The sequence below is a fragment of the Caretta caretta genome, chromosome 6, assembly GCF_965140235.1.
Source record: "Caretta caretta isolate rCarCar2 chromosome 6, rCarCar1.hap1, whole genome shotgun sequence".
Taxonomy (NCBI): Eukaryota; Metazoa; Chordata; order Testudines; family Cheloniidae; genus Caretta; species Caretta caretta.
In genome coordinates this window covers 129,950,217-129,970,547 of record NC_134211.1, presented here as the reverse complement: position 1 = coordinate 129,970,547, position 20,331 = coordinate 129,950,217, and the positions used below count along the sequence as shown (strand labels likewise).

Genomic DNA, 20,331 nt, shown 5'->3' with positions numbered 1-20,331 from the left:
TTGCGGATACAGACTAGCACGGGTGTTACTCTGAAACCTGTCCTTATCCATTTTGACTCTCTGGGTATAATTAAAGCACCAGAACCCCCATTGTGTGGGTGAGGTTGTACCAGTCATGACAAAGGACAGTTTGAATATTATGAGAGAAGGTGGGTGAAGTAATATATTTATTGGACCAACTTCTACTGGTAAAAGAGACAAGCTTTCAAGCCATACAGAGCTCTTCTTGAAGGTTGGCAGAAGGCTCCTCCTGGCTGAAGGGAAGAGCTGTTCTCTAGGCATCCAGCTACAGAAATGAAGAAGCTATTAATATGCAGGTACAATCAAAGAGAAGCAACATCTTGTGGTGACTTGCAATCTGCAGTGGAAACTTTACTGTGCTTCACTTTATTACTGTGATGCTGTTCAAAGTGGTAGAAAGATAACAGGGCAAGAATGGGTTACTTAAAATATTTAATTATTTCAAGCAGAAAGTAAATCATAGAATCACAGGGTTAGAAGGGATGGTAAGGATCATCTAGTCTAACAGCCTGCCAACATGCAGGATTTGTTGTGTCTAAAATCTGCTTGTTTATGAAGCAAGGGTGGGCATGAGGAAGAATCTGTTTTCCGTGGGACTAGGAGGCAGGTCCCCACTGCAATTCTACTTTTCAAACTTCTCCACAGTACTCAGTGCATAATTAGTAATTATTTTCTAGACAGCCACATCTGTAGCAATCTAGCTTCCAGTGGACTGTTCCGTAACTGAGAAGAGGATAAGGAAACTGATTCTAACTGTAAATAATGGGATGACATGAAAACACAACTATCCTAGAGCTGTCATTAGAAGACGTTATAACCTAAATATTGGCAAAAGGTATGTAATGCTGCTTGTCATTATGTATTGGTAGTCAATCTATTTTCTCATAATGTGCTGAACCCTTGTGGTACCTGACTAGCTGTTTGTCAGGGTGTGCAGTGTTTATCACACTATCTTTCTTTACTGTAAAAAGAACAGGAGTACTTGTGGCACCTTAGAAACTAACAAATTTATTTGAGCTACAGTTCACTTCATTGGATGCATGCAGTAGAAAATACAGTGGGGAGATGTTATATACACAGAGAACATGAAACAATGGGTGTTGAAGTGAGCTGTAGCTCAGGAAAGCTTATGCTCAAATCATTTGTTAGTCTCTAAGGTGCCACAAGTCCTCCTTTTCTTTTTGCGGATACAGACTAACACAGCTACTACTCTGAAACCTTTCTTTACTGTGTTATTATCACGGAAATTGGTTTAAGAGACAGTCTGACAAAATGCCTGATTAGAGTTTTGCCAGCATTTTAAACAGGAGCATGACTCGTGCATGATGGGTCAGTGAAAGAGGTGAATAACTTCTGTTCGGTTCTGTTCCCCTTGGCCTGGTTCCACATTTGTAAAGTGATGGCTAGTAAGTTTCCAGCCCGGTACATACTATGGTTGACAGTGCAGAAGCAATACTGTGGGTAGTCTTCCAGCACAGGCTCCCTGAACAACGTGCACAGGGACTAGAACATTTGGGAAGGCGGGACTGGGTCCTGGTGGCTTTAGCAAGCGCTTGGGTTGCAAGTGCCTTCCCTCTAGGGGACTTGGTCAAGCTCTTAAACGGACTACATTTCCCAGCATGCCGCAGCGCCTGCTAGCCATAAGCCCCCCCACACGACTACATTTCCCAGCATGCCGCAGCGCCCGGTAGCCGTAAGCTCCCCACACGACTACATTTCCCAGCATGCCGCAGCGCCTGCTAGCAGTAAGCCCCCCCACATGACTACATTTCCCAGCATGCCGCAGCGCCTCTCGCGGCAGAGAGCGGCCCTGAATGACTACACTTCCCAGCGTGCTGCGGGGGCCGGCGCTCACGCGGCAGCGCTCGGAGCGTGGCGAGGTGTTCCGGCGCTCCCGGAGAGCGCCGGCCCCAAGATGGCGGCGGGGGCGCCGGCGGGCGGGCGCTGAGGGAGGGGCCGGCCGTTCCCCACCGAGCATGAGCGGCGGCGGCGGGCAGAGGACGCTGTTCCAGAGCTGGGGGGCTGGCGTCAGCCGCGCCCCGGGGGCCCCCTCAGCCCCTCGGCGGGAGGCGGCTGCCGGTCCCGCGCCTGGGCCCGGGCCCGGCCCCGAGGCGGCGGCGGCGGCGGGGGACGATGACTTGCTGCTGGCGGCGGCGGCGGCCGAGGCCGAGCGGGGCCCGGGCGCGGGGGCGGGCGGCGGCGGCGGCGGCGGGTTCTGCGCGGCGGCGGGCTCGCTGTGGGTCTACCCCACCAACTGGCCGGTGCGCGGCTACCAGGAGCGCATGGCGCGGGCGGCGCTGCTGGCCAACACGCTGGTCTGCCTGCCCACCGGGCTGGGCAAGACCTTCGTGGCCGCCGTGGTCATGTACAACTTCTACCGCTGGTTCCCCTCCGCCAAGGTGCTCTTCCTGGCGCCCACCAGGCCGCTGGTGGCGCAGCAGATGGAGGCCTGCGCCCGCGTCATGGGCATCCCTGCGCACCACATGGCCGAGATGACAGGTAGGGAGGGGCCCGCACGCGGCCCCGCGGCCCCGCCCCGGCAGCCAGGCGGCCCCCGGGCCCGGCCCCGTTCGCTGGGACGGCCCCGGCCCGGCGCGCCAGCGATGCCCCTCGCGTAGCTGTCGGCAGAGGCGGGACGCAGCATTGAGCGGTGCCCTGACTCCAGTACCCCCCCAGCCCCCCCCAGGCCCTGACTCCAGCCCCCCCCCCTATGCCCTGATTCTTGCACCCCCCCCACATTCCCACCCCCACCCTGAGCACCAAACAGGAGCTCCTACACCCCTGTGTTCGAGTCTTTTGTTCCTTTCTCTGCAGTTCCTTCTTTCATTACTACTCTGCACCCTCATTTCATCAGTTAAAGTGAACACTTAATCTGTTGTTAATATTGACACTAAAATGTCATCACAAAATTGATACTTTAATCAGATTAACAGGAGACAGTGCAGTTCATATCTCGGAATCGTTGTATCAGGATGCCTACAGACTCAGACGTTACTGCAACAGTTACGCTGTTAAGGTGCCACAAGTACTCCTTTTCTAGTTACGCTCAAGTCACATTTGGAAGGTTTTCTTTGCTGCCACATGGGCTAGAAACTTAATTTAGAAAAAAATCAATTCTGAAGAAACTGAATGATATGGCCCAGAGCCAGTGGCACCAGCTGCTGCTCAGGCAGCCCATGAGCTGCCCCAGTGGCCGGCCCCCAGGGTCAGCCACACCAGCAGCTGCGGAAGTCATGGAGGTCCTGGAAGGCAGGGAATCTGTGACCTCCATGACAGACTTGCAGCCTTAGTGATGAACTATTCTCAATTATAGTGGAGCAGTAGGGAGACCATAATTCAGGATGTATCAATTTTCAGCTCAGCAGGATGCTCACACCTCTTACCTAAACTGTAAACCTGTGATGTTTACTGGCTTAATCAATACACAAAGTAATCTCTTCTCCACCCTATTATCCAAAAGGTGGACTAGATATTTCTAGAAGACTCTATTATCCATGTTTAAAAGCTTCCTTCTTTCCTGAAGCCAAGGGTGGGCATGAACTTCAACATGTAATACCTCTTTGTGTAGCTTTCCACTGATTAGGGGATCTTCAGGGTATGTCTACATGTCAAGTTAGGGGTGTGATTCCCAGCTCATTTACGCATGCTCATGCTAGATCAGTCGGTGCTAAGGTAAGTATAAATAGTAGTAAAAAGAAAAGGAGTACTTGTAGCACCTTAGAGACTAACCAATTTATTTGAGCATGAGCTTTCGTGAGCTACAGCTCACTTCATCAGATGTATACCGTGGAAACTGCAGCAGACTTTATATACACACAGAGATCATGAAACAATACCTCCTCCCACCCCACTGTCCTGCTGGTAATAGCTTATCTAAAGTGATCATCAGGTGGGCCATTTCCAGCACAAATCCAGGTTTTCTCACCCTCCACCCCCCCACACAAATTCACTCTCCTGCTGGTGCTAGCCCATCCAAAGTGACAACTCTTTACATAATCAAGTCGGGCTATTTCCTGCATAGATCAAGGTTTTCTCACATCCCCCCCACCCCCATACACACACAAACTCACTCTCCTGCTGGTAATAGCTCATCTAAACTGACCACTCTCCAAGTTTAAATCCAAGTTAAACCAGAACATCTGGGGGGGGGGGGGGGGTAGGAAAAAACAAGAGGAAACAGGCTACCTTGCATAATGACTTAGCCACTCCCAGTCTCTATTTAAGCCTAAATTAATAGTATCCAATTTGCAAATGAATTCCAATTCAGCAGTTTCTCGCTGGAGTCTGGATTTGAAGTTTTTTTGTTTTAAGATAGCGACCTTCATGTCGGTGATTGCGTGACCAGAGAGATTGAAGTGTTCTCCGACTGGTTTATGAATGTTATAATTCTTGACATCTGATTTGTGTCCATTTATTCTTTTACGTAGAGACTGTCCAGTTTGACCAATGTACATGGCAGAGGGGCATTGCTGGCACATGATGGCATATATCACATTGGTGGATGTGCAGGTGAACAAGCCTCTGATAGTGTGGCTGATGTTATTAGGCCCTGTGATGGTGTCCCCTGAATAGATATGTGGGCACAATTGGCAACGGGCTTTGTTGCAAGGATAAGTTCCTGGGTTAGTGGTTCTGTTGTGTGGTATGTGGTTGTTGGTGAGTATTTGCTTCAGGTTGCGGGGCTGTCTGTAGGCAAGGACTGGCCTGTCTCCCAAGACTTGTGAGAGTGTAGGGTCATCCTTTAGGATAGGTTGTAGATCCTTAATAATGCGTTGGAGGGGTTTTAGTTGGGGGCTGAAGGTGACCGCTAGTGGCGTTCTGTTATTTTCTTTGTTAGGCCTGTCCTGTAGTAGGTAACTTCTGGGAACTCTTCTGGCTCTATCAATCTGTTTCTTTACTTCTGCAGGTGGGTATTGTAGTTGTAAGAGAGCTTGACAGAGATCTTGTAGGTGTTTGTCTCTGTCTGAGGGGTTGGAGCAAATGCGGTTGTATCGCAGAGCTTGGCTGTAGACGATGGATCGTGTGGTGTGGTCAGGGTGAAAGCTGGAGGCATGCAGGTAGGAATAGCGGTCAGTAGGTTTCCGGTATAGGGTGGTGTTTATGTGGCCATTGTTTATTAGCACTGTAGTGTCCAGGAAGTGGATCTCTTGTGTGGACTGGACCAGGCTGAGGTTGGTGGTGGGATGGAAATTGTTGAAATCATGGTGGAATTCCTCAAGGGCTTCTTTTCCATGGGTCCAGATGATGAAGATGTCATCAATATAGCGCAAGTAGAGTAGGGGCTTTAGGGGACGAGAGCTGAGGAAGCGTTGTTCTAAATCAGCCATAAAAATGTTGGCATACTGTGGGGCCATGCGGGTACCCATAGCAGTGCTGCTGATCTGAAGGTATACATTGTCCCCAAATGTGAAGTAGTTATGGGTAAGGACAAAGTCACAAAGTTCAGCCACCAGGTTAGCCGTGACATTATCGGGGATAGTGTTCTTGACGGCTTGTAGTCCATCTTTGTGTGGAATGTTGGTGTAGAGGGCTTCTACATCCATAGTAGCCAGGATGGTGTTATCAGGAAGATCAACTTCAATCCATCGGTGATCTTCCTGATAACACCTGGTGATAACACCTGGATTTGTGCTGGAAATGGCCCACCTGATGATCACTTTAGATAAGCTGTTACCAGCAGGACAGTGGGGTGGGAGGAGGTATTGTTTCATATTCTCTGTGTATATATAAAGTCTGCTGCAGTTTCCACGGTATGCATCTGATGAAGTGAGCTGTAGCTCACGAAAGCTCATGCTCAAATAAATTGGTAAGTCTCTAAGGTGCTACAAGTACTCCTTTTCTTTTTGCGAATACAGACTAACACGGCTGTTACTCTGAAACCTGTCATAAATAGTAGTGTAGCTCGGGCAATGATGACACATCATGGGCGGTGGCGGCAAGCTGTGCCAAAGATGTAGCCACCAGTTTCAGGCGGGTTTATGCTCAGGGCGACTAGCCTGTGCCACTGCCCATCCTACCACAGCCACACTACTCTTTATACCTGTGCTAGCTCGATGAGCATGAGCACGAGTATGTGTCTGTGACCTGGGAATCTGACCCCTATCACGTAGTGTAGATGTGACCTTAGAATAATGCAGTCAGTCTGTTCCCTATTCTCAAACTAATTTTCACTCTTCTTATTTCAAGCTGCCACTGATCTAAACTTGAGCTTGAGCTATGGCACCTGTATCATAGCAGATGGTACTCTCCAGGGAATCTTTGGGCCATCCTGTTGTTTTAAGTGAAGTTTTTCATACTGATTACAATAAACTTAGGCCTTGAGTGACTCAGCAGGTGAAATGCCTATAAAACTGTCCAGACTTAAAAAGGCATGTTCCCCGTCCATCTAGCCCAGTATTCTGTCTTCTGACAGGTTTCAGAGTAGTCTGTATCCACAAAAAGAAAAGGAGTACTTGTGGCACCTTAGAGACTAACCAGTTTATTTGAGCATAAGCTTTCGTGAGCTACAGCTGAATGCATCCAATGAAGTGAGCTGTAGCTCACAAAAGCTTATGCTCAAATAAATTGGTTAGTCTCTAAGGTGCCACAAGTACTCCTTTTCTTTTGTCTTCTGACAGTGGCCAATGCCATGTCACCCAGAGGGAATATATTCCAATTCCAATATATCTTTTTTGAGATATCTCTTTCGTAATGATTCTCAACATTCTGTTCACTTTTTTGACTACTGCTGCACATTGAGTGGATGTTTTCAGACAACTGTCCACAGTGACTCCAAGATTTCTCTCTTGAGTGGTAACAACTAATTGAAATCTGTAATAGTGCTCTTTTTTTTTTTTTTCCAGGGGGTACTCAGGTTCTCAATCGGAAGGAAATCTGGCACAATAAGAGGGTCTTTTTTCTTACTCCTCAAGTAATGGTAAATGATCTTTCTCGTGGAACCTGTCCTGCAGCAGAAATAAAATGTCTGGTTATTGATGAAGCCCACAAAGCTCTTGGAAACTACGCCTACTGCCAGGTAATGGTGGACTAATGTGAACTGGTGGACTAATGTGAACTGCAACCTGGTAATGGTGGACTAATGTGAACTGCATAATCTTGTGAGCAATTCTTTTTGCAATCATAGATAATTTACGCACAAATGTAGATTGTTCTGCAGTTTTTTAAACTGAGGATTTTGGTAAGAAATCAACAAAGACAAAACATTATTTTGTGGCTTACAATACCTTGATACAAGTAATGGATAAATTGCATGCAACAAGAATGTACACAAGATGCTGTCCATTCTAACTGTGTTATGAAATCTTAAGTAGATGGGGAGATAAGCATTTTGTATGGTTGGGTATTGAACTGCATTTTCTTTTCAGAAATTAATTTTTAAACCTTAGAGTGTAAAAAATTAAAAATGCATTTGTCGTGTGGGGCTATTTCTACAGGGCATGGGTATGTTTATGAGAACTCAATCTACAGCAGTCTATCTGGCATGTATCGGCAAGGAATTAAACATTTAAACTGCTGCCACTGGGGTCTCCTATCTTAGAGATTGCAAATTAAACCACATTTCTGAAAAAACTTTACTTAAATTGAACTAAATTCTGAGCCCAGTATGACCCACTGTTGTCCCTTCAGTTGAGGTCTTGTCTCATGCAGTGAAAAAGGCATTGAAATATCTTGGTTAAATCCCTTTCTATCAATACTTCGGTTTAAAGTTATGAAGCAAGTCCTGTATTGAGAAATTTGCAGTGAACTGATGTGGCACTAGATGGTTCCCTATTAGATCATTGCATAGGAAAACTGACAAACAGCAGACTCGTATAATATGGCACATAAAGGAAAATGCTGAGGCTTCTGTTTTTATTAGAATTAAAACAGAGAACAGGCTTGTTCACCATAGCTGCACCACCTCCTTCCTGCAGCCCTCCCGAATTTCAAACCCTTTAGTAACTTGTTTTCATTTTGTAATAATGCAAGTGTACAGGCTGTGGTGCTTTCTGAGCATCTGACAAAGGATTACATACTTCTTTATTCTATTAAAGTCCAATGTAGCTTTTTTTTAACGGTGATCGTTTTTTTTTGCGGTGATCGTTTACCTGTGTTATGGGGAAACGACTCACATTTCATTGAGAATTTTGTGAGCTTACTTAAGGCAGAGTAGTGGTTCCCAGCTTTCTTTGTTAGTCACCTTTGCTGTGGAATTGGCATATAAAATGCTTTTTTCCTTATCCTGTCTTGCTGTACTTGGGCATGACTACCATCACTTTTTAATGTGTCTATTTAATTCCCTTGTCCTCTTCTGTGTGTTGACTTTTTTTGTATTTTTTTTTTTAATTTCTGTTTGATATTTGTAGCACTTTTCTGTGCACTTCCAGTGGTTCTCATACTTTTCCTCACACAGCAGAAGACTGCCTCTTGGTCACAGTATATCAGAGTACTACAGAAGAATAGATGCTTGTGCTGCCAGGCTGCTTGTAGCCCTGTACATTAATTGTGTATTTGACTTTAGGAGCTGATCTGGGTGAGGAACAGGAATATAGATGGCTTCAAAGGAACAGCCTCCCTCTTTCCCAGTTGCCATTAAAACAAGTTCGCAATGAGAGATAGATGGGTGCATGTGGTTTTATGCAGCTCTTGCCCCCTTGTCCAGCTCCTTTGTCATACCATTTTCTTCATCATTTCAGACTAGTTTTGTACTCAGGTTGCAAATGCTGGCTTTCAGAGTGGCCTTCCAGATTTCCTGTTGGGCAGCTCATTTGGCTAATGTGCTGTAAATCCACTTGCTGAATCCAGTAATAATCCTTTTCAGTGCTCACCCAAGTAGTTCTAGTGCAGGGGTAGTCAACAGGCAAACCGCGGACCAAATCCAGACTGCCAGATGCGTTTGCACGGACCCTGCAATTTTTTTTTATTTATCATTTTTTTTATTTTCTCTTGAGTCTGGATGTTCACTATATCTTGACTAATAAATGTAGACCTTGACCAAAAAAAAAAAGACTACCCCTATTCGAGTATGCGGAGTTGGCTCTTGAAGCCAGTTCACATAATCTAAGGGTTTTTTTTGGGGGTGGGATGGGAGGGGATTGACAATCATTTATTGTTAGATTCTGTTTCTAGGCTAGACACTAACTTTGTGGAGAATGCTTTTTTGAACATTTTAATTTTTCACATATGTAAACAATTGAGAGTAAGAGCTTTTCCTCTTTAAGGATATTAATGTAACTCTTGGGTTTTTTTTGTCAGGTTGTGAAGGAACTGAGCAAATACACAAACCAATTTAGAATCTTGGCTCTAACTGCCACACCAGGCAGTGACACAAAGGTGAGTCAAGTACTGCATTAGTGGGCTGAGAATTAGAGTGGCTTCAATAGAGCCCCCCAGAAGAGCGATCATTACATGAGTGTTGCTCTCTTTTGGCAGCAGCAGTTTGCTGATTAGAATTGCATGATCCTAGTCAGGCACAAGTGGCTCCTGCGGCACTGTTAATGTTGCTGTGCAGTCTGAATGTGTTATGCCACCTTTTCCCAAATAGTATCAGAGGAAACAAGGAATTTCCAAACTCAGTGATCTAAACTCTTCCACATTTATAATGAATGTCACAAATTATCCCTCTCGTATTAATGTACTTGTTTATACTGGACTAATGGCCTGATGAGGTGGAGTGAGGGAGGGTTATGGCAGCTGATGCAGACGTAGTTTTTTATAGCAAAACTTTTTAACAAATGGTGCTAGAATAGTTCTAACTCAAGTATTTTTTCTTATTGCTATTTTAATGATTGTTTTACTTGCTATGTATATGATGTGGTAGGGCATTTTCCTGACTACATTGTTTTGTCTGATGTTTAAAATGGCTGAAATGATCAATCAGGGCCCCTAGTTGTAGTGGAGACTGCTGAAAAATGAATTGCTGTCTGCAGATCCCTCAATACAGGTAATGTTTCTTTGCTATTTCAAATAGTTTTACAGGGCCTGTGTTGTTAACTTTCACATATCCTTGATTTACAGCAGTGAGATGACATTAAGAAAAATACACTATGTAAAACACTCTTTTCCTGTGACTTCTTCATAGGCTGTACAGGAAGTTATTTCCAACCTATTGATAGCACAGATAGAGCTGTGTTCTGAAGATTCCCCAGATATTCAGCCTTACTCTCATGAGCGGCAAGTTGAAAAATTTGTTGTTCCACTTGGTAAAGAACTAGCAGAAATTCAGAATGCTTACATCAGGGTGAGTTACTACTTTTTTTTACCATTAAAGAGCTCATGTCACTATAGAAATAGTAATAAAATCCTTATCTGTCTTGTTAATGCCTCTAACTACTAAGACAAGTACTCTGTTAAGCTAACTTACGTTATTTATGCTGTTGGCTTTTTGCTTATGTTTAGCTCAGATAGTAAAACAGAGTGGCCAGTTTCACTTTTGTTACTACTGTATCACTTAATGTTTCTGATACACTTGCTTCAAGTTTTTGTTTGGCTTCACAACAGCATGAGATAATGTTTAAAATTAAACTTGTATTAAAATATAGAAATCTCATCGTATGGTGTCTTACTCGATTAAGAAACTTGCAAAATCTACATTTGAGCCTAAACTAAATTGACAGCTTATTTTAAGTGGGTTGGTGTAAGAGTATTAACATGATGCATACAATTCTCAAGCTATCCATTTCATTGCTATATTTACGCAAAAGTTATTCCTATACTGTGAGTATTGAATCAAATGCTTGTCTTCCTTCCTGTAAAAATTTAACTTTTGATTCTTAGCTGCTTTGTGAGTGTACTGCTAAATAGATTTTTCTTTTTTAAAAAGTATTGCCTAGCAAAAAAAATATTGCAAACTGTATGACCGAGGAGCTCAGGTGGTATTCTTCACTTATAAGTAATCTGTTCAAATACAGTCCGGTTAGCAATGAACAGAAGTGGCTGCCAACTGATGGCTGTTCTGTGGCCTGGCTGTTCTCAGTCAGGTTCTGTTAGACAGATGTCTGCATTATGGAAGTAATTATTAAAAACGGAGGCTCTTCCTAGAAATCTTCAGGTATTTATTAATGGATGAGGTTTATACATGTTCAAAGTTACTAGATTTAGTAACATGTTTTCTCCAAAAGTTGTATTTATTTTTTTAAAAGTTGATCATCCACCATATTGTTGAAGGGGTAGTTTGCCTTCCACGTTAATAAGTTTTGTTTAGGGTCTATGTGAAGAGTCCTATTAAGTATATGAAGAACATTTTCTTATTTGTACATCTTTAGATTTAGGAGACAATTTTTAACCTGGAGCTATTTTCAGATCTTTAATCTTAGAGATTATCTCCATGAGACAGTCAAACTGGTTTAATGAAATTAAGTTTTAAACCAGTGCAAACCCTTAACTCATTTTAGCTTAAACATAGCTTATTTTGGTTTAATTTCAATCCATTTAGAGCAGATTTAAGCTAAACTGAAACAAGTGTCCACCACAAATTTGTGTCAGTTTAATTAAATCAGTGTAGTTTCTTTGTAAACCAAACTCTGTTTTCTGTAATGGGTGCCAGTATGCGTTCAGTCATGTGTTAATTTCCTTTTTGGATTTGGCACTGAGAACTTGAGGTTTTTATTTTGATTTGGAAGGTAAGATGTCTTTTTTACCTACACTAAGTATAGCTGCAGTGAAGGAGGTAGGAGAGTGAAAGGGTACTGCACTGGTTTTCTCCTGCATTCTACTTGTAGAATACACAGGCAGGTTAAAATGCCTCATATGGCACAGGGGACTGGCTCAGGTAACTACAACAGGTGCCTCACCTGTTTCAAAAGAGGATGGAGCCATGACCCTGCTGGCCCTCAAGGTGTCTCACGCACTGGCACTTACCTTCCTTGGCCTTTGCGCTCCCTGAGTTTGTGGTTTCCCTGACAAGTGTACGAGCGGGAGAGCTCCTTCTGTCCTCCAGGGCCAGTCACCATCGCAGCATTTTCAAGTGCACATGGTGATGGGGCAATGGAGGGAAAACATTTTAATGTGCACACATTACACTCTTTATTAAGTGCCTCTTGTGGTGTGTGTGGGGTTTTTTCTTTCATTTTGTTTGTTTTTGTTTATTTCCAAAACATCCTATGTTGTTTATTTTGACTCTTGGATTTTGGGCATCCAGTGGGAATCATGGGAAACTCACTCTTAAGATTTTGTGACCCTCTGTGGCTATTCTTATTAAAGGTTTTTATTATAATAGCACTGAGATGCCCAGCTAAAATCAGGGCATCTCTGTGCTAGGCACTCTTCTGACACATAATAGGAGACCTTCCCCACACTGAAGAGCATACTGCAGCTGGAGGTGTATTCCCATCTTGGATAGACGTTCGCAGGCTAGCTTTGATTGTGCTATGCTAAAAATGGCTGTGTAGCTGCAGTGGTGCAAGCGGCAGCATGGGCTAGCTGCCAGTGCGTGCGCCTCGGGTCTTGGATGGGATTGTACGTAGGTGACTGGACTCTGCTGCCTCCCACGCCACTCTGCTGCCTCCCACTCCCCTACAACTATTTTTAGCAAGTTTAGCTTAGTCAAAGCTAGCATGTCCACATCTACCCTAGCTGGGAATTACACCTCTGGCTGCACGGTAGATTGTACCCTTGCATAGCAGTTCCAGGCTGACAGCTTCTAGGTAGCAAAGTCATGATGAGACTACTTGTACACACTAATTCCGTATTTTCAAGCTGGGCAAGGAGTGCGTGGCTTGTTGTAGGAAAGCTAGATTAAAAAGCCTTTTGGTTTTTAATATCGTTACCAGCTTATCTTTTAGACTAACTAGTCCTTATAGATGTAGAATGATACCTTTTATGATTTTGCTGTGTCATTGCTAGCTAGGCTTTGGATTCCAGGTGATCTGCAAAGGTGTACAACTAGATTCTGAAGTAGAACAGAAAGTTCTGAAAAGCTTTTTTGAAAAGTCACCTTATTTTATGTCATTTTCTGACTATGCCATTAAGAAATTAGTAGGATTATGACATCATGGCAACAAGGAAATAAAATCTGATTGACACTGTTTAAATGCTTTTTAACAATTCTCGTCCTTCAAATAGTTTGGAGAAAAGTCTGAAGTCCACCTTTCAATTAAGAGCTCCCAACAAGTTCTCAGCAAAACTTTGCAAGGCCAGAGTAGACATATATACATATGTAGGTTAAATAACGTTTCTCAGCATCTGTAAGCATAGGTCAGAGGTCCAGGTTTTTAAAAATAATATTGGTATATGCATGCTAAGCACATAATGTGCTTGAAAAGTTAGACCCCCATGCACAATGAAGTCTGAAGCTTTATTTATGACGGTCTGTAACATTAAACAAGACACAAGTTTAAGAGAAAGTGAATGACAGCGTAAAACGAGTTACAGCAGTAATGCAACAAAGCTGGAAAAATCCCACTAGTTCTGTAGTTCATAGAGTATCAGGGTTGGAAGGGACCTCGGAGGTCATCTAGTCCAACCCCCTGCTCAAAGCAGGACCAATCCCCAACTAAATCATCCCAGCCAGGGCTTTGTCAAGCCTGATCTTAAAAACTTCCAAGGAAGGAGATTCCACCACCTCCCTAGGCAACGCCTTCCAGTGTTTCACCACCCTCCTAGTGAAGAATATCCAATATCTAAAATCCAACCTAAACCTCCCCCACTGCAACTTGAGACCATTACTCCTTGTTCTGTCATCTGCTACCACTGAGAACAGTCTAGGTCCATCCTCTTTGGAACCCCCTTTCAGGTAGTTGAAAGCAGCTATCAAATCCCTCCTCAGTCATCTTTTCCGCAGACTAAACAATCCCAGTTCCCTCAGCTTCTCCTCATAAGTCATGAGCTCCAGTCCCCTAATCATTTTTGTTGCCCTCCACTGGACGTTTTCCAATTTTTTCACATCCTTCTTGTAGTGTGGGGCCCAAAACTGGACACAGTACTCCAGATGAGGCCTCACCAGCCTCTAATAGAGGGGAACGATCACGTCCCTCGATCTTCTGGCAATGGCCCTACTTATACATCCTAAAATGCCATTGGCCTTCTTGGCAACAAGGGCACACTGTTAACTCATATCCAGCTTCTCGTCCACTGTAACCCCAAGATCCTTTTCTGCCGAACTGCTGCCTAGCCATTCGGTCCCTAGTCTGTAGCGGTGCATGGAATTCTTCTGTCCTAAGTGCAGGACTCTGCACTTGTCCTTGTTGAACCTCATCAGATTTCTTTTGACCCAATCCTCTAATTTGTCTCGGTCCCTCTGTATCCTATCCTAGTTAAACAGTTATTTTTGTAAAAGTAAATAAGCAAGGCCCTGAGTTTCACAATAACTTGATTAAACTTCTTAGGCACTAACACTGGTTTGAAAAGTACAAAGTAGGCAGGGCAACAATGTTCCAGTATTAAGGCGGAAATATTTAAACTGCCAGGATGTGATTGGATGGATGCAGTTTTGTTAGCGGATTTTAACAATATATTGTGTCCGAGCTATTTAAACATTTCACATTAAAAATATGAATTACTTTAGTAATGGTTTGAGGAAGTGCAGTAGAACTGCAGAGTTACGAACACCCGAGTTACGAACTGACCAGTCAGCTATACCCCTCATTTGGAATTGGAAGTACACAATCAGGCAGCAGCAGAGATGGGAGGGAAGAAAGAGCTAATACAGTACAGTTCTGTGTTAAACATAAACTACTAAAAAAAAAAGGAAAGCAGCATTTTTCTTCATAATAAAGTTTCAAAGCTGTATTAAGTCAATGTTCAGTTGTAAACTTTTGATAGAACAACAGTAATGTTTGGTTCAGAGTTCTGAACATTTTAGAGTAACAAACCACCATTCCCGAGTGTTCGTAACTCTGAGATTCCACTGTATAGCAATAGGAGCATAATAAAATGTCTAGTCAGATAATGGGAAGCAGGTACCACAGCATGACAAATGTGAATTTTATGACTTGTTAGAAGTATATTCCCCAGCCTCCTCAAATGTTAGTATGTAAGAATAGCGAGATTTCAACAAGCTTCATCAATGTTCCTATAAAATATGCTGCATCCGATGAAGTAAGCTGTAGCTCACGAAAGCTTACGCTCAAATAAATTTGTTCGTCTCTAAAGTGCCACAAGTACTCCTTTTCTTTTTGCAAATACAGACCAACACGGCTGCTACTCTGAAACCTGTATAAATGAGGAAACCATGTCTCCTTGCACCCACTAGTGTATTGGCCGTTTACCGAAAAAATACAGTTTTCCATAGCCATACAGTGTACCTTCAAACTTGAAATTTAATTGGTGCTTCTAGCAGCTTAAACAATCTAACACAACTCATAATAAATAATAATGTTCTACATTAATCCATAGTTTTACATAAAATGACTATACAATTTACTGCAGTTTTCAGGGTGTTGAAGAACACACATTCAGATACTGTGGGAAGATTTTTCTGTAGCTTACACATTAACAAGAATGTTTCTGTGTGACCTTGCTTGATGCCCACAAAAATAGTTAAATAGTTCTGTAACTGAACTGAAAACTGCATAACAACTGAGACTTGTTTGAGGTGTTATTTGCTCTGTAGATTAAATACAAACTGATGCTTTCAGACTATAGGCATTAACTGTTTCCTATGGATTTTTGAAGTTTGTATTGCCAAAAAACATGTTTTGATGATATTACTATTGAGTAATCAAAATGCATAGGTTTTCAGTGTCTGCCAGGAAACCTTGGTAAGCTATTGTGAAACCACCTATTTCTCCCCTTTCCTGTATTTGCCACATATGTGAATTGATTGGATAGAAACTGAAATCTAACTGCATCTCTGGATCCTGTATTGAAACTCATAGGTCTGCATAAGCTATATATTTACACTTAATATAACGTAAGATATCTTTCAAGTATCAGAGGGGTAGCTGTGTTAGTCTGGATTTGTAAAAGCAACAGAGAGTCCTGTGGCACTGAAACAAATGTCATCTAAAAACTACTTTGAAAATTCTTTTAATGTATCTAATCAATATTGTATACAGTTAACCACTGGACTTTTCCTGTGAATACACTTCTTCAGTTGTAATGTGATGAACTTCTTACTGGGTTTCAGAGTAAGGCTGTATGCTAGCTATCATAGCAATGTAGAGCTGGAAGGGCCTTTGGGAGGTCATCAAGTCCAATGCCCTGCGCTGAGGCAGGCCCAAATAAATCTAGACCATCTCTGACAGGTGTTTGTCCAACCTGTTGTTAAAAACCTCCAGTGATGGGGATTCCACAACCTCCCTTGGAAGCCTGTTCCAGAGCTTAACAACCATTATAGTTTTACTAATATCTAACCTAAATGTCCCTTCCTGCAGATTAATACCATTACTACTTGTCCTGCCTTCAGTGGTCATGGAGAACAACTGATCACCTTCCTCTACAATAGCCGTTAACCTGTTTGATGACTGTTATCAGGTCCCCCCCTCGGTCGTCTTTTCTCAAGACTAACCATGCCCAGTTTTTCTAACCTTTCCTCATAGATTAGCTTTTCTGAAGCTTTTATCATTTTTGTTGCTGTGTTTTGGATTTTCCAGTTTGTCCACATCTTTCCTGAATTGTGGCACCCAGGATTGGACACACTACTCCAGTTTTTGCAACAGTATCCCATTATTTACTTGTATTCAGTTTGTGATCCACTATAACTCTCAGGTCCTTCTCAACAGTAGTGCCACTTAGCCAATTATTTCCCACTTTGTTGTTGTGCATTTGATTTTTCCTTCCTAAGTGAAGTACGTTTCACTTGTCTTCGTTGAATTTCATTTTGTTGAATTCAGACCATCCTCCTCCCTCAGCTCCTACGCAGAGGCATGGCCAGGCAGTTCTGTGCACTGCCTCTTTCCTGAGTGCTGGCTCCGCAGCTCCCACTGGCCAGGAACCGCGGCCAATGGGAGCTGCGGGGACAGTGCCTGCAGGTGCAGGCAGTGCACAAAGCCCCCTGGCCGTGCTTCCCCCTAGAAGCCAAGGGAGGTGGATGTAACTGCTTCCGGGGAGCCCCTCCGAGGTAAACGCCAACCAGAGCCCTCACCCCCTCCTGCCCTCCACCCAAACTCCTGCTGCTGTTCGGAGTGGGGCGGGAATGGCCCAAGACTGCCCCAGCAGCAGCCGGTGCAGCTGGCCACTGCAGAAGTCACCAAGGTCATGGAATCCATGACCTCCATGACAAATTTGCAGCCTTATTGATAACTACTTTGAGTATGGTCTTTCATCCAATTGTGCACTTAGAATCATAGAATATCAGGGTTGGAAGGGACCTCAGGAGGTCATCTAGTCCAACCTCCTGCTCAAAGCAGGACCAATCCCCAATTAAATCATCCCAGCCAGGGCTTTGTCAAGCCTGACCTTAAAAACTTCTAAGGAAGGAGATTCTACCACCTCCCTAGGTAATGCAGACCACATTTAATTTAGACCACATTTTCTTAGTTTGCTTATGAGAATGTCATATGGAACTGTCAAAAGCCTTACTAAAATCAAGATATATCAGATCTTTCCTCCTATTTAGTAGGACAATAACCCTGTCAAAGAATGAAGTTTGTTGATTTGGCATGATTTGTTCTTGACAAATCTATGCTGGCTATTCTTTATAACCCTGTTATCATCCAGGTACTTACAAACTGATTGATTAATAATTTGTTCCAGCATCTTTCACCTATCAATGTTAGGCTGAGTGGTCTAGAATTCCTCAGGTCCTCTTTGTTCCCTTTTTAAAGTTAGGTACTACATTGGTCCTTCTCCAGTCCTATGGGACCTTACCCATCCTCCAGAAGATCTCAAAGAAAATTGCAAATTGCGCAAAGATTGCTTCAGCTAGTTTAAGTACTCCAGGATGAATTTCGTCAGGCCCTGCCAACTTGAATACATCTAATTAGATAAATATCCTTTAACTTGTTCTTTTCTTATTTTGGCTTGTGTTCCTTCCCTCTTGTCAATATTAATTTTGTTGAGTATTTAATGAATACTAAAGCAAAACAGGAATTAAACACATCAGCCTTGGTGATGTCATCAGTTATTAGCTTTCTTTCCCTGCTAAGTAGCGAACCTATGGTTTCCTTCATCTTTCTTTTGCTTCTAATATATCTAAAGAACATCATCTTATCGCCTTTTATATCCCTTGCTCAGTGTAACTGACTTTGTGCCTTAGCCTTTGTGATTTTGTCCCTACATGCCTGTGTTGTTCCTTTTTGTACTGCTCCCTACCAGTTTGTCCATGTTTCCACTTTTTGTAGGATTCCTTTTTGATGTTCATGTCCTTAAAGAGCTCCTGATGGAGCCATATTGGCCTCTCACTATTCTTCCAGTCTTTCCTTCACTTGGGAATAGATGGCTATAATATTGTCTCCTTGAGAAACTGCCAGATTTCCTAAACTCCTCTGTCACTTAGATAAAGTTCCATGGGAAGAAAAATCTATCAGTTCTGGGTTTGTTAAAGTCTACTTGTTTGAAGTGCAGTGTCCTTGTTCTGCTGCTCTTCCTCCTTTCTTTCCTTAGAATCTGTCATTTCTTGATCAGTTTATACCAAATTGCCTTCGACCCTCAGATTCCTTACCAATTCCTCCCCATTGGTTGGATTCAGATCTAAAATGGCTGTCCCCCAGTTACTTCCTCCACTTTCTGAAACACCAAGTTGTTCCCAGTATATTCCAAGAACTTGTGCTTTGCCATATTACTTTTCCAACAGATGTCTACATAGTTATTCCCCTGTTACTATCCGGTCTTGTGTTTGATATTTCTGTTGTCTGTTCTAGAGATTCCTCATCCACTTCTTCTTCCTGGTGGTCTATATTTGACTCCTACTATGATGTCACACACATTTTCTCTCCCTTTTATCTTTACTCAGAAACTTTCAACTAGTCTGCCTCCCACCCCCTTATGGACCTCCTCATGTTTTGCCCTTCCTGTCCTTCCTGAACAAGCTGTACCCCTATATACCAATATTTCAGTCAGGAGATTTATCCCTTCAAGTTTCCGTGATGCCAATTAATCTGCCTTGATTACTATATTCTGAATATCTAGGCAAAGCTCTCTTTAAAGGTCATGTCACTCAGTAAGTTGAACAGCTGAGCCGGAATGATGTCTATCTTCTGTCTGCTGAGTACTGTATTCAGTCATATATGGGTGTGTGGTAGTGAGTTTTAAAAAATGGAAAAATTGAACTATTTACTTACAAAGCTTGAATGAATAATGCAACTGACTCTTCGCATCCTGGACTCTGTATTTCAAAGGTGACAAATACTTTGGTTAACTCAGTTTTTGAGAAGAGTGGGGAAAACCTGTACTCGAGGGTGGGATTTTTCAAAAGCGCTCAGCATTGACCAAACTCTGCTCCCAACTTTTATTATTGTCTTCCCTGGGAACAGAGTTGGGCCAACACTGAGCACTTTTGAAAATCTCCTGCTAAATGTTTTGGGCACCCTAGAGATGCTGTAGTGGAAAAATATTTAATATGTTAATATTTGAAAAATCTAAAAAGTTTAGTTTTTTAACACTAGAACTTATGATCTATACCTTTGTGACTTGAATTTATCTTGTTTACAAAGATTACATGAATCAATTTGAAAAGTACTATAAATCTCAGAAATATTATGGATAAACTGTAAAAACTGAAGTAACTAATGAGAAATTGTGTATAAGACTTTTTCTGAATTGGCAGTAAAATTTCAGATGTTAACCCTGATGGCTCAATAACTAAATTGGATTGATTGTCTTGCTAATTTGATAGACTGCAGGTATGATATGTAGTTTAGGAAAATAGGATTAAAAATTGTGTATAGTTTATCACAAAGACTTATAAAGCTGTCGACTAGCCTGACATGATTCACTTGCAAATTTAAGCGTGCCATTGTGTACAAACTGAATTTGGAAAATGCTAGGCATCAGAAATGGGAGACTACGGCCTTTGCAGGAACCATATTTCATTGTGTCGATTTGCAGCAGCTGGATTGGTGTATCCTGCAACAATGAATATATTCTGCAAACATAGCTCAGGGCTCTCCAGAAGTTCTGCCAAGAAGTTTATTTCTCTCATTATAGAGTCTTCATTGGTGACCCCTCTGAAGCTCCTGCAACAACCAATTTTTAATTATATTCTATTCTTTTATTGTATTTCCTGAAGTCCCCTCTAAGCCTGGAAGATTCTTTTTCTCTTCCCAGTGGTTCTATGGTGATTCTCAGTGATACTGCTTAATGTATGTATTATACATGGTGATAACTGCTAAAATGTTTCTTAACCCAAAATTTACAAGTGTCAGATGTAACATTCCCTGTTGCACTCATCATTCCATTTTTTATATAAAAAGACGCAATAGAAGTATCACCATAACTAATTTACTTCAAAAA

The 20,331-nt window shown here is 42.6% G+C and overlaps 2 protein-coding genes across 2 annotated transcripts in view; one reads left to right on the top strand and one right to left on the bottom strand.

The window, feature by feature from the left end:
• Positions 1 to 1,780: 1,780 nt before the first annotated feature.
• The window catches only part of FANCM (FA complementation group M), a 154,098-nt gene continuing 135,547 nt past the window's right edge, over positions 1,781 to 20,331 (top strand). Inside the window, 5 exon segments of the mRNA XM_048853667.2 lie at positions 1,781 to 1,870; positions 1,872 to 2,520; positions 6,864 to 7,036; positions 9,256 to 9,333; positions 10,082 to 10,240. Of these exon segments, the coding sequence (XP_048709624.2) occupies positions 1,781 to 1,870; positions 1,872 to 2,520; positions 6,864 to 7,036; positions 9,256 to 9,333; positions 10,082 to 10,240 (1,149 nt within the window).
• Positions 13,276 to 20,331, bottom strand: part of LOC125638217 (heme-binding protein 2) — a 28,381-nt gene continuing 21,325 nt past the window's right edge. Inside the window, exon 5 of the mRNA XM_048853674.2 lies at positions 13,276 to 20,054. Within this exon, the coding sequence (XP_048709631.2) occupies positions 19,883 to 20,054 (172 nt within the window). The 3' untranslated portion in view covers positions 13,276 to 19,882. The remainder of the gene's footprint in view (positions 20,055 to 20,331) is intronic.